General features: G+C 31.5%; 1 protein-coding gene across 4 annotated transcripts; it reads left to right on the forward strand.

Annotated features, from left to right (window-relative positions):
• Positions 1–433: 433 nt before the first annotated feature.
• Positions 434–10,967, forward strand: LOC113523316 (zinc finger protein ztf-16). 4 transcript variants are annotated; one of them, XM_026909235.3, is made up of 7 exons: positions 435–725; positions 989–1,114; positions 2,514–3,025; positions 3,109–3,416; positions 4,061–4,188; positions 6,928–7,110; positions 7,406–10,967. In XM_026909235.3, exons 2-7 carry the CDS (start codon positions 1,040–1,042, stop codon positions 7,643–7,645), a joined length of 1,446 nt encoding a protein of 481 aa, XP_026765036.1. In that variant the 5' UTR covers positions 435–725; positions 989–1,039; the 3' UTR covers positions 7,646–10,967. The 4 variants fall into 4 exon arrangements, with proteins under 4 accessions (XP_052758338.1, XP_052758337.1, XP_026765036.1 ...); XM_052902376.1 differs by having other exon boundaries at positions 3,109–3,415; positions 4,051–4,188; XM_052902378.1 differs by lacking the exon at positions 6,928–7,110 and having other exon boundaries at positions 434–725.
• Positions 10,968–14,636: the final 3,669 nt, after the last annotated feature.

The raw sequence follows: 14,636 nt of genomic DNA on the forward strand, positions 1-14,636 counted from the left end.
AGTATCAGTAAGCTGTCACTCATTTAATTAAGAAAAGGGTTTCAGCTTAAAATGAACCTTATTTCATGGTAATACAGTTTTTTTATCATTAATCAAAGGGATATAGACTTAGATAATGAAAGAAGGATATCTTAATCTTGCAATGTGTCCGCAATGTCTCTTTCGCACAATTTGTCAGTATTTAGCAAAATAATTAAAGTTGTTATGGGATTGATTTTTCTGCCTACAATTAAATTTTTGCTTATTATATTCGTATAAAAATTATGACTCCAAAAGGCACCCATATTTGTTCATCCTAATTCTTCAGTTCATCTTCAAAATATCCGAACGAGTGATAAAGACAGATTATACGCATATGTAAGAGTGTGAAAGAGCGAAAACCTAGTCAAGTGACGTCTTCAGGTTGTTAATGTGTTGCTAGTTCAATAAAATCTGTTTCAAAGAAAATCACTCACAACCTCACAGGTGTATGGTTTTTTTATCAAAATGGGTTTTTTGGTTAATAGTTTATAATTTTATTTAAAACCAATAAATAATATGGATATTAAGTGTTAACGTATTACAAAGTCTAAATAAGTTAAGATAATAGTGAGATTCACGAAATTGTGTATTTACAGTTATACGTGTAACACGTATTTTGTGCATCGAGTTCAGCATTGAATTAGGCCACATAGCGATCTCTCCCTAAAATACCGCTGTTCGGGTTGTCGACGTATCAACCTAGCGTAAGTTTTAATTTAAAGACGCGTTATTAATTTATCTTTATGTTAAAGTTGAGCTATATGAGATATACATCGGATGTAATAGATAACGTTTATAAATAGTATATCGCGAGTCGATAATTCATATGTTTTCGTAAATGGGTCACCTCGCCATTCTTCTGAGAAGCTAGTTGTTTTGTGTATACTCTAGTTTAAACATGATATTAAGCATTATTGCGTTACGATTACTGTGTGTTTTGCTATATCAGTGTTTATGTTTTCAATAGTTTCGGGAGGCGGGAGAGTGATGTTGAGACGGACTGCGACCTGGTAATGTGATGTCATCAAAAGGGGAAACAGAGGCCGATTCAGGCACCGTGTCACCAAATTTACCTGCTGTCAAAAATGAACCGGTAAATATGATATTTATTTATATTTTTATTTAGTCTATAAAAAAAATTAACAGCTGATATTTTTTCATGAAATCAAGTTTGGTCAAAATTTTCAATAAAAGACTATTACAAGTATCATTTTCTAAGTTTTATAATGTATTACTGAGCATAAGACTTTGTACAAGGTCACAACTAAATGCATGTTAGGTATATTGCATTCTAGATTACCAGGTAAAATATGTCAACTATACAATTCTAACCTATGAATTGGCTAGAAAGTATTGTATAGTGTTAGTTGTGTTGCATTAGTTTTATTTTATACACTACTTCATAAATTGTGACTATAAATGTACATACTTGTAATCTGTCTACAGTAATAAGACATAAAATTTAGATTGGGTCTATGACTAAATATTTATATTTATTTATACTTATTGCATAAATGTGATATACATAAGTATTCTTATGGTACTGGTAAACTGTAACATTAAATAATCTTTAATAAATATATATTGATTATATAGTATTATAATAATTGTAATAATTAATAGTTGGTTGTGTATCAGAATAGTGATGAATAACATTTTGACAATATCAAACCACTGGGTTTAGTTATTTAGTATTATACTGTTGTTTTATGTTATACCAGTTATTACTTATTAATATTTACTATAAGATATGTATGTATATGATAGACATCATTTTCCCTAAAGTTTACCTATACAAAATTTTACAGTGATTAGTTGAGCCCTTGAACTTACCCATTCTTATATCATTACATCATCTGGAATTGCAGTGTTAATGGACAGTAAAATCATAAAAAACTAGTATAAAATTCTTAAATTATTACTACACTATTACTAAATAATTAGGTTTAGTTTAATAACAGTTATTAATAATGTCATTATAGTAGTGCAAATTCAAGATTAATTATGATACCAAGATAGAAAGATGTTATTTATTTAACTTGTGATGATGAAACCAAATCCTCTGGTTTTATGTTCTTAGATTTGGTATATTTATCTTTTTTCTAATATGTATAAATGAATGCACATGTACTGCTTGTAATATTGGAGTTTCATACAGGTTGTAAAGTTTCAAAATTCCATTTCAAATAATCAGGGTTGGATTAGGCAGTGTAATTGTCTTCCCTGTAACCAGTATTTTTTTTTTAAAGTAAATATTACATTTGAAAATTTATACCTAACAAACACTCAACGAAAATATTATTGCCTTGGGGTTTTTATATTTCATAACACACTTCAAATTACTATATGTAGAATAATATTATACAAGTTTCTTGTAAACAAAGCATGCCTTATATAGGGACCCCAACATGGTTAATTTCGTCCTGAAAATAAGCATTAATATTTATTTTTACTCCTACTATTCTAAATATCATATTTCTTATCATTTTCAGGTAGCTACAGCTAGCAGCAAGGAAACTCCGAAAAGGGGCGGTACTTTATTAAAATGCACGACATGCAATAGTTTTAGTACATTAAGTAGTCGGGCTTTAACTACACACATGGCACAGTGTTCACCGGATAATAATAATGTGGCAGCTGCACAAAACGCGGATGCTCGTCCGCACAGAAAGTTATTTGAGTGTGATGTGTGCAATATGAAATTTTCAAATGGCGCCAACATGCGTCGACATAAAATGCGGCACACAGGTGTCAAACCCTATGAATGCCGTGTATGTCAAAAGAGGTTCTTCAGAAAGGACCATCTTGCTGAACATTTCACAACTCACACAAAAAGCTTGCCGTACCACTGTCCAATATGTAATCGAGGGTTTCAGCGCCAAATCGCCATGCGCGCGCACTTTCAGAATGAACATGTTGGACAGCATGACCTTGTCAAAACTTGCCCCCTGTGCAGCTACCGTGCTCCCACTATGAAAAGTCTCCGAGTTCACTTCTTCAATAGGTAACAATATTTTAAATTACTAATAACAATATTTATGATTTATAAATTAAATTGGGTGACTTAAATGTATGATTTATCAACAGACATGGAATCGATTTGGATAATCCAGGCCCTGGTAACAATGTTTCCTTTCTCGCTGCTGGAATAGCTAATGCAGCCTATGCTGATGGTACTATGGACCCTGTTGCCATGAATGCGCTGGGAGCATTGGGCACTGGTCTCTCGGTATCTGTTGCTCCGGCATATTCAGACAGTGGTGAGAGCAATGGAGCTCGCTCTGTGGATAATGCTACTCCACCTATGCATTATCTGACTCCACATGTGGAAATATCCATGGCTGATAACAACGAAACATTTTCTCCTGGACAATCAAACCACTTGGGCAACTCAGGTAAATATTTTTAAAGAATCTTAATACCTATTTTATATATTATATTGAAAATGTATAGTAAAATAACATGAATTATAGCACTACGAGAAGCACTATTTTAAAGAAAATTTTTTGCATTTCGAATATTAGCTCATTTTAAAAACTGATATATATCTCCTAAGAATCATTCCAGGGAATCATAAAATTCACACAATTCAAATTCACTAAATAATTTTACTTAATGGAGAGGCCATTTAGTAAAATTACTTAGAATGTAGTAATTTTTGTTAATGCTGTTACTAACCAATAATCAAATCTGTTTTTAATTTCGACTGGCTATGTAGAAGATATCATACAAAGCATAGCTAGTAACAAAATACATTACCCGTCTCCTCCCTTTTTCTATTTTTTTTAAGGATTTAATGTGAACCTTCAATAATAAATTGACATTTATAAGTAGATAAATACTACATGGCTTATTACATCTCGCCATCTAGTCTCAAACAGAACGTGTGCTATGAGTTGACTGATAGATAAAATAAAGTGACATTGTTACATGGGAAGGGACGCGGGGCGTCCTTGCCATATTCGTGGTATATACCAAATATTTTTCTATTGTTGGAATCCTATATTAATTATACATATTCCACCAACTGACGAGACAGATACGCGCATGAACGGCGAGGGCCCCAGCTCACCACAGTCTGGAGACAGCGCAGTCGCTAGCAGCTCCCTATCAGCAGGCCTCCCAACCAACATCACTCCATCAATTACACTCATACCTATTAAACAGGTGAGTACCGCAGTACTTAAGTAAATAATTATTAATTGGCATTTTGTTTAAAAACACTTTTTATTAATCGTAATAAAATACATATAGGTCCAATATGAAAGAAAATTATCTATTGCAAAAAGAATTATTAAAATCATTTATGATTTGACGAAGATATAGCAACATGCATAAGCATAAACTTAGTTTTAGCATATATTAAAGGAAATTTTCAATTCCCCGAAATTTTCTCGTACATTACACTGTGCCTTTGAGAATTTCATAACAACTGGTGTCATTAGTACAATAAAATCTTAAATTATCTTTAACATATAGTCATTACATATCTAGTTTATGTTTTATTATAAAATAAACAAAATTATAATTTTCTAAGTATTTTGATCCATTCATTTCCATAAATTATATATCCTTAGAGACAATTACAATAGTGTCATTTAATAATCATTTAACCTCTGTCATTTAATAATCATTTAACCTCTGTCATTTAATAATCATTTAGTATATAAAAATTATGAGTAATTTTTCTGGAACTCAGAAAATTAACACAAAAGTATTATCGAAAAAAAAAAAAACAATTAGATTAATTTACTACGCAAGGAGATTTGCTATAAGGTTTTTTTTTTGATGGGTGAAAATGGAATGTTATCCCCGCCTGCGCTAACGGGATACGCTGGCGGAGCACCATTGAAGGTTGATAGATGTAAATGAAAACAGGCCAGTTAGCCCATCATGATGAATTCGTCAGGAATTATCTATGATAGTTTCCAGGGGGAACCGCGAGGAGGTCGACCTGGTTGGGTATATTGCTAGCAATGGGATTCTCAGTTTCCATTACTAACAATCGCTTTTCCCCCTTGCTATAAGGTTTATAACATAAAAGCTAATCGTGTTACCGCTTAACACGTTTGTTTTATTATAAATTGAAGTACTTGCGGTGTCTATCTAGGCATAAGAATAAAATACAACATTCGCGCCCCTAGACAACTTCAATAATAATACACCAATCGCACTAGCAATTGCTAAAGTTCTACATAGAATATTAAATATTCACCTAAGTAGTCGGATATAGCTGCATGACCCACAATTTGGTTTTAGTGAAGGTTTATCCACTGAGAGCGCTATATTATCTCTTAAAGTATGTTGTTAATTACTATATTAAGAGAGAAACAACGGCGTATGCTTGCTTCCTAGATCTATTAAAAGCGTTTGACCTGTCATATGATGTAATCTGGACAAAATTAAAGGGGGAAGACATCTCTCTCCTAAAGTAGTGGGTGTATTCTCGCATTGGTGTAGTAATCAAAAGAATATAATAAAATCAATAAATGCATATTACAATGAATATGTTTTGAACTGTGGTGTAAGTCAGGGGGAATTAAGCTCACCTAGACTATTGGATTTTATATGTAAATAACCTGATTAAGAAGCTAAGTCGCATTCAAGTAGGTTATCGCATCGAAAACATGAGTATTAATAACACTAGTTATGTAGGCGACACGGTGCTCCTCAGTTGTTAATGGTCTGAGGAAACTTCTATGTCCTTGTGAGGTTTTTGCAATGCAGCACGGTTTAAGATATAATAATAAAAATTAAGTTCGTAGTGTTGAAAGATAGCTTAAAGAACCAGCACGTGTATCTCAAATCTTTTTGAATAAGATGCCTCTTAATCCTGTTGAACAGTTTAAATATATATTCGATACATATACGACGGTAGTAAAACATAAACTTTTCAAAGCATATTGTCAGAGTTTTTACACCTGTGCTCTGTGGATCGACTTTACGCTGGAACCGAATAGTGCCTTGTGAATCCAGTACAATAACATCTTCAGGGCCTTGTTTAGGCTCTTTGCTTCTGTAGTGTATCTGGCATGTAAACGGATTCTACTGTGGATGATATCTACGCAGTTATGCGCAAAAAATCAACATCAATAGTAAGCAGAATGAGAGGGAGAAGAAACAAGATAATGGAGATGATAACAGAATGGACGCTACGATCCTCCGGTGATTCACTGAATTGAATATTTTTATTTCTAGATATCAAGATTATTTATTGCAATCATACGTACAGTATATATATTGTTATTATTAGTATTAAAATGGCAATGGATTTAAAACAATTTATTAGATGGATATTATATATTAGTGCAATTGCTGGGCACAGAGGAATCATGTTTTTATCATTAGAAATGTCAACAATAACAAGCCTTAGCATTATGTTAATGATGATCGAAGTGCTTTTCAAGTCTGCGGTTACAGCTTTCTATCTAACGTGTCGTCGGCTTGTTTGATATTCCAACTCGTGTAAAGAAATAATACAATCCAATTCAGATATTGTTGGTAAACGCAAGTTCTCAGGAGCAGAATATAATACATATTGATGGCGTCGGCGTACTAAAAAGAAAAATAATCTTTTTCTTAATATAAATAGATACTCTTTATGGTTTCCTCCAAAATATTACAGTAGTAAATTTATTATAAATACAAATAATAAAAAAAAATACACAGAAACAAAATAATGGGTAACCATATCATTAAAAGCGATCTCTTCATACTCCAGGCAACTTTTCTTTAGGTGTAGAGGAGTCATTATAAACATATTTGTCAGAACCACGCTAAACAATCTGTCCATTTATTCAATATATTTTATTCTTATGCCTAAAGTCTACGTTAGTTTCGGTTTTCTACTTTACCTTGTTGTCGAAGTTATTGCAGAAATTGTATTTTGATAATTTAACATTTTAGGAACCTAACACACAAGATGAATCAGGCTCAGGTGAAGTAAAGGAAGGCGAAGCTAACGGTGGAGATAAGCGCGGGGTTTCTTCGAGTTTATCCTCGTTGATAAAGGTGTCTCCGCTAAAGAGCCTTCTAAGAGAAGATTTACGTAGGCGTATTTCGGCTCGCGGACGCGCTAGAAATTCAAATGTGCGTATCTATTATAAGTTAATTTTCCTGATTAATCATAGTCTAGTAGAATATCTGTGTTGCCATTTATATGTTTTTTTTTTTCACTTTTATTTGAATTCGTTAACGGTAAATATTTATTCGTTACGTGAATCTAATGCAGTAAATGTGACCATAACGCGATGGTGAATCCCATTTTATCACCCCATACGAGGATAAAAACTTAGATTTTTTTTTTATTTTGTATTCCGGATGTACATTTAAAATATTTTACCACTTTTTTATATATTTGCTTATAGCTTGAAAATGTTTACAGGCCTCCCGGGCATCACCTTCCGAAGGCGGTGTAATCACCTCTACCCATGGCGACGCCGCTATGCTGCCGTCCTCACTCGTATGTACATTTTGCGCTATAACATTCCCCGACTCCACTCTATACTTTTTACATAAAGGCTGCCACTGCGACTCCAACCCGTGGAAATGCAATATCTGCGGCGAACAGTGCTGCAACGTCTACGAGTTCAACTCCCACCTGCTCAGCAAAAGTCACCAATGACTGTTTGCAGGGGGGCCGTTCGACAATCACTGACTTCGTGTTTGATGATGCACTTTTCGTATATATTGTGTGCATAGTCCGTAAGCACTTCAAATATATTTCACATTCCTTTTACTAATTAACATACATCTTGGTATGAAACTGTAATTATATCAACTTCTTTTTTTTCTCATTTATTGATTCAATCACTTCAGACACTGTTGGGTTGAAGTGCTTCGAATATGCTATACGCTGAACGTCCCCCCGAAGCTGTTTTGTTTTAAAAGTGCAAATTACGTCAAGGTATATTTTAGTGGTTATTAATATAGATAAATGAGTGAAGATATTTATATGGATATTTTAGTACTTAATTGAAAAAATGGGTATAATGAGATGGTTAAAAAATTACGATGTAAAATAAGGAACTGCTCGAAACGCATTATATTAGACAGTTAATAAATTATGAATTTGTATTCGTTATCGTATGCCGCAAAAGGGAGCAAGAGCACCGCCCCCGGCCAGATCGAGCAGTGGTATTCTTGTTAGTGTCCAATGTCTGAAATATTAACATTTCAGAAGAAACATTATACATTCCAAATTGAGACGTATGCATTCCATATTTTGTGAGATTAAATAGAGTCTTTGGTGGGGGAAACGTGTACTTGTTGTTTACCCTATACTAGATTTTGTTTTATTTCAATTTACGGTACTTAACTGTATATTAATTATCTTACCATCATTAATAAAAACAAAATTTTAGAGTATTTTTGGTGCGATAGTGAATTTTACAAATGTTTAGATTGTACAAATTAATATATTTTTACATTCACTGTTGACAAGATGTTATAGAAAGGCATAGCCTGTATTTCCGTGATTGTTTATTATTGTGATTGTGTACAGACAGGAATTTTAAATTCTGCATTCCGTTTTTTTTATTTATATTTTCTTATTGAAGTGCATGTAATGCAAGTCCACGACTAATACTTAATGTACAATTTAAAAATATTTTGTTGTTGTTATTTATTTTTCTAAAATAATATATATTATTTAAATTCAAATGTACTTAAAATTTCTATCTAATTATTTATGGTTTAAACTGTTGATATAAGCACTTTCTGTGCGGAGTTGGCTGATATATGTGATGTGTATTATTTATTAAATATTTGAAAAAATTACACTTGCTCAATATAGCTCAACTACGGAGCATATAAGTTTTTTTCTGCTCGCACAAAAGCATAATAGTATTGCTTCCTATTCCTTGAAGTTGTTAATATAATTCTCTGTTGCAGAAAGTTGCACGTGCTTATATTGGTGCCTTTTTAATAATTTATTTCGTTTTAATTCTTGCATAATTTATTAAATAGCGACTGAGTTGACTGGCTAGTAATTGATAATTGACAATTATTACTTCAAAACTTGGATTTTTGAGATCTCTCCACAATATGGAACATTTTTAGTTAGTTTTTATTGTTTACTTTCTTTTTAATAAAGAGAAAGGAGTGCTCAACCTTATGGTGAACGATTTTTAAATTTATATTGATGTACAAAAATCATATCTTAATACACTTGAAATTGTAATAGTATCAAGTTATACGTATAGGTTACAATAAATTCTTTGCGTGATCGGATAAAAGTCTACTGACGCGACCTCATATTAGTTGTAGACGTGTTTGTTGTAATTAAAATATTATAGTAATTTATAAAATTCCCTGTGCCTACTTTTGCTAAATTGGTTGTCCTTTACCATTTTTATTTAAAAAGTAGGTAACCTGAGATTTACATTCCTGTAGATAATAAGTACTTAATATCGGTTGTGGTCTTGCCTGTTAAGTTTACGAAATTGACTTAGATGGAACTGAAATTGTTTACCAACGAAGTTATGTATTTTGTTTTGTTTTACGACAATGGTATTAGGTTAGAAGCCGGCGCGCGCGGTAGGCATCCGTCACCACGGATCAAGTGAGTTACCTGAAACGAGCAACACATATTTATTTATAGAGATTCTTTTATTATGCTGTTTCATTGTTGGTTATATATAGTGTGGATGTTTACTTCTAAATGAATTCTGCCGCAACCGCCGCAATGTTACTCTAGCGTAGGTAAATATAAGAGCTATTAATATAAATTAATCGGTAACCCCACTGGGCGCCTTTACTTAATCCGTCCATATCTAATGATAAATATTGCCTTTAATATTTAATAGAGTAATATATTTTATAGATTTTAGCTGTAATTAAGAACAGATCTAAATATAAAGTGTTTACAGAATGCAGAGGTTTAAAGATATATAGTTATATTTATTTATGGTGTATTAAATAGTAGTCTGTATTGCCAAAAAACCAAGCGGACCATGTTTTAGACGAACATGCAATATGTTATAATTAAATAGCAACCGCTTGATTTATTTGCGATACAGAGAAACATTGTTGATTGTTCCAGTTTCAAATAAATATTTTGTGTGGTAATATTTCAAACTGTATACTTAAAAGTATTTTAATATTGACCAGCTAATGTGAAATTACACTTGATTATATGTAGACATGTTTCAGTATTTTTAAATAAAATCTCTGTCATTTTCTTTATATTGAAGTTGTAACTATTAAATCGAGCCCTACTTACCGACGCTGTTGTTAAGTCTATCACAAAATTTTCATATTGTAGATAATTGATCATAATAAATATGCCACTTGAAACACTAATATCAAGGGAAATATCTTAGTATAGCGATCCTCACCTTAATACCAAATCACAGCTTACCAACATTATAATTTGTTTTAAGTTGTTGTGTATGTAATATATAAGATAGATAAATTAACAAAGTTGGAAGCAATTAATTGTATCTGTAGACAGTATCGTTGATATTTTGCTGTTACAATTTTTATGTTATCTTTATTAGAGGTGAATAATAACATTTTACTAATTTTAGTATGGATAATATTTACAAAGAAAGAGTTAAATTATATTATGAGTGATATGAATTACTATATCAAATATAGCAGATTGTGCCTTAGATCAATATCAATGTTGATGTGTTTTTTGGATTCATGTAATATATATATCAAATATTTAAATTATTCTATTTTTAAAATATGACATTAAAATAAATAAATTTTACACAAAATCCCTAATATCATGTGCATAGAAAAAGTATTTTGCAATATGGCTGTTTTGCTTGTTTTTATGACATAGTTTATTTACAGTTGATATACATTGTTCTATCGTCTGATCATGATGATTTAGAATTATCAAGAAATGGTATTTATTACCGAGTGTAGTTCTATTTATTTACTTTATAATAATTTGGTAAAGGGTCTAATAAAATATTAATAAAGTATGAGACGTATTTTCAGAGTATCATTTACTATATCTTCTAAAAGTGTTCTTTGTGTATTTTTGTTATTTAAATGTTGACTACGCCTCATTTATTATTTATTTGAGCTAAAGCCCTACTTATAGTACTAATATGATAAATGAAATGTATTAAGCATGATTGAATAACAAACATACAAATTATGTTTGTTATTCAATAATGCTTAAACGGCTGAATGGATTTGAATGATTTGCTAAACGAGTAGATATATTCTATCTTAACATATGGGATATTTTATATACAGATTCAAAGAGTACTTCTTACTTACTGGATATATTGTGGCAGGGGTTCTATGAATATTAAGAAACTGGTAAGAATATGAACTAGCTTTTACCCGCGATTTCGCGTAACCGGGATATGTTAATTGACTAACAAACACACTTATACGTTAATAATATTAGAAGGATATACAGGGCTTTTTTTAATGGGTGATAATGAAATGGTAGCCCCGCCTGCGCTATCGGTATACGCTGGCAAGACACCAGTGAGGGACCATAGCTGACAATGAAATCAGGTCAGTTAGCCCATCGTGACGAACTCCACAAGAATTACCCGCGATAGTTTCCAGGGGGAACCGCGTAGAGGTGGACCTCTTAGGGCATATTGCTAGCAATAGGGCTGTTTTTTTTTTAATGGGTGATAATGGAATAGTAACCCCGTCTGCGCAATCGATATACGCTGGCGGGGCACCAGTGAGTGATGATTGGTGAGAATGAAAAGACAGGTCAGTTAGCCCATCGTGTTGAATACACTTGGAATTCAGCACAATGGTTTCCAGGGTATATTGCTAGCAAGGGGGTCCTTAGTCTCCATTATTAACAATCCCTCCCCCCGCAATAGGGCTATTATATCCCACTACTAACAATCCCTTAGTGTAATTAGAAATAGTGATTCCATTGCAGTAATAATTTTATAAAAAAGTTCAATATTTATTTACATGTCAAGGTATATCTTAGAACCTAAGGTTACGAATGTACTGAAACAAGGGGAAAACCCAATTCATGCAATATTTTTGTATATATTTAAATTTGGATTTCAGTAAATTGTAAATAAATAAAAACAATTTTATTTTTAAAGTAGTATCGTAAAATGTACTACTTATGGTTAAAGAAAAGAGACAAATCATAAGAACTATTGAGGTCAAAAGGGACAAAATGTTAGGATACTTGATACGACACGTCGAGCTTATGAACATTATAATAGAAGGTAAGATAGAAGGAAGGAGGAAAAGAAGTAGACCAAGGTACTGTTGCATTAGGCAAATCAAGGAAAAAGTTGGTGTTGTTTCGTATTAAGTGGTTTAGAGATAGAGATTCATAGAGAGTAGTAGTGAGTGGTAAGAGCTCCATCGACAAGAGAGCACCTCTTAAATATAATAGATAGATAGGTCGTAAAACGGGGTGAATAGGCACGAAATAGACATTCACACTTCAGTTTCTTCATTTTATTAGACAAATTGTTTTTTTTACGCATAGTAAATACCTCGGGTTGTTCAAGCCAAAGATTTCGAAATAGGTTCAAACTATATAACTAAATAGAAAATGTGTGTATAAAATTTTTTTTTATTTATATTACTAAATTATATATTCGATACAGTTTATGTAGAAAGTATGCACGCAGGTTGTATCTGAATTTGGTAGGGTTATACAGCCGTATAACATTTTCTATACACTAGCCCTCTATGAATTGAGAAAAATAGCAACTAATGGTGTATATTTCGTCCTCTTTTTACTAATTATATTTGCTTAAGAAGAAAGGAGGCAACCATATGATTTACAGATTTTATTTTATCATTCCTTTTATGTAATTCCTTGTCCTTAGGTTTTAAGTACCTAACACAGACTAAGTACACCTTCTTTATGAATCGTTTCTGTCAAATGTGCTATTAAATGTCAAAGCACAGATAAGTACAAGAGATTCACGTTATTTGTCAAGCAAAAGTCAATTTTCTTTGAAGTAATTGTCATTTGTGTTGATATCGAAAAAGTTAACTTTTTATTATTTTTTCATTATTTACTGTTATTGTCTATAAAGTAGAAAATACTGAACTATATCTATTCATTAACTATTAGCTAAATACATAAGCATTTTGAAAGTGGAATGGGAAGAACGACGCATGTTGATGGCGATAACAATCCCACTTCGCCTGAGTCGGATCCTGCAAAATTATTGGAAGCAGCACTATTGCAGATGGATGGTATTATAGCTGGTAAGTATCATAGATTGAAATTATTTATAACTCTCTACCAGTTTATATTCCACTGTCTAGAACTTGCGAAAATAATAACTTGATTTTGTTATGTCGCTGCTCCATGCTTGACTGAATATCGGGGTTTTCATTTCCTGTATTATCTAAAAAGAACTTAAAAACATTTTGAAAGTAATACAGTATAGTCATTAACCGTCTAAAATTTAATTTAAACTTCATATTCTTTTCTTAAGTCATTGTCTTAGGAACTTTATTGTGTTTGTGGAAGTTAAATTACTATTACTATTTGTCATACCTAATATAAAAAATTTCAAGTTACACAATTCATAGTATTTATGATAAATGATGTAAACTTTGGTTTGAGTTTATAATAAACCATATAATATAGTAAACCATATAAAATAGCAGTCCACAAACTGGACCCTTTTGGAGGTCCTTACTAGTACTCATGTAAATTGTATCTTATTAAAGTTATTGCTAGATTTAAAGTATGTGATGTTTTAGACATTCATATTCATATCTATATTTGTAGATATCTGATAGAAAATAATTATTGTGTCCATATCTGTCATTTTTGGTGAATGTTAAAATAGATCTTTTTCCTTATTAAATGCTATTACATATATGGAATTTTAATTGTAAATAGTCATTGACTAAGTTAGGGTATTGCCATAATTACATTTCAAAATTTTTTGTAGACATTGTTATTTATTTTAATTTTATTAGTCTAAACCTACAAACATAGTTTATGCTGTTTCGTGTTACACTAATAATAACCAAACACTACTCAAGTGTAAGTTGAACTCGCGTACCAAGTTTTCTATACATATAAAATCAAATCACCTTATGTACATATGTGTTTATAGTGTTTTTTTTTTATTTAAAATACATACTAAATATTTATTATTGTTGATATTGCAATTCGGAATTTCTTATCTTGGGTGATAATTGTGGTTAAAAATTGAATTTCATACATTTGTTTTTAGAAGTTTTTTAATAATTTCTCAAAAATGGGGTTAGTTCAATAAGAATATTTTATTTTTCTTGTAATATTAACATACCTTTATAAACTGTAATTATTTCAGGTTTTACATAAATAAATAAAAATCAGTTTTGATATAAACAAAAAGAAATAAAAAAATACCAGGACTCTCTTTTATATGATATATTGCTTTGGCTTGTAAAAAATTAATCAATTATTTCCTTTGCAATATGTGTGGGTTAACCATATTTAAAACTATTTCAAATTATTAGTAGTTGCTGGGATATACTGTGACAGAAGGATAAAGTCCATTCCACCATAAGCATTCCTTTGTACTTTTTTAGTATGGAACCCTAAAAACACAGAGTACAAGTCGAAATATGTTACTGATACAAAATGTTAACTACTATTTCATGAAAGGGAAGAGATTGTTAGTAACACAGGTAGGTAC

The sequence above is a fragment of the Galleria mellonella genome, unplaced genomic scaffold (assembly GCF_026898425.1).
Source record: "Galleria mellonella isolate WM207_F2 unplaced genomic scaffold, CSIRO_AGI_GalMel_v1 utg90, whole genome shotgun sequence".
NCBI lineage: Eukaryota > Metazoa > Arthropoda > Insecta > Lepidoptera > Pyralidae > Galleria > Galleria mellonella.

Excerpts from the sequence above, each read along its gene's own strand:
- LOC113523316 (XM_052902376.1), top strand. The coding sequence starts at position 1,040 with ATGTCATCAAAAGGGGAAACAGAGGCCGATTCAGGCACCGTGTCACCA. Across the intron at positions 3,416-4,050 it reads CAAACCACTTGGGCAACTCA|GACGAGACAGATACGCGCAT; the intron begins GGTAAATATTTT and ends ATTCCACCAACT. Across the intron at positions 4,189-6,927 it reads CACTCATACCTATTAAACAG|GAACCTAACACACAAGATGA; the intron begins GTGAGTACCGCA and ends TTAACATTTTAG.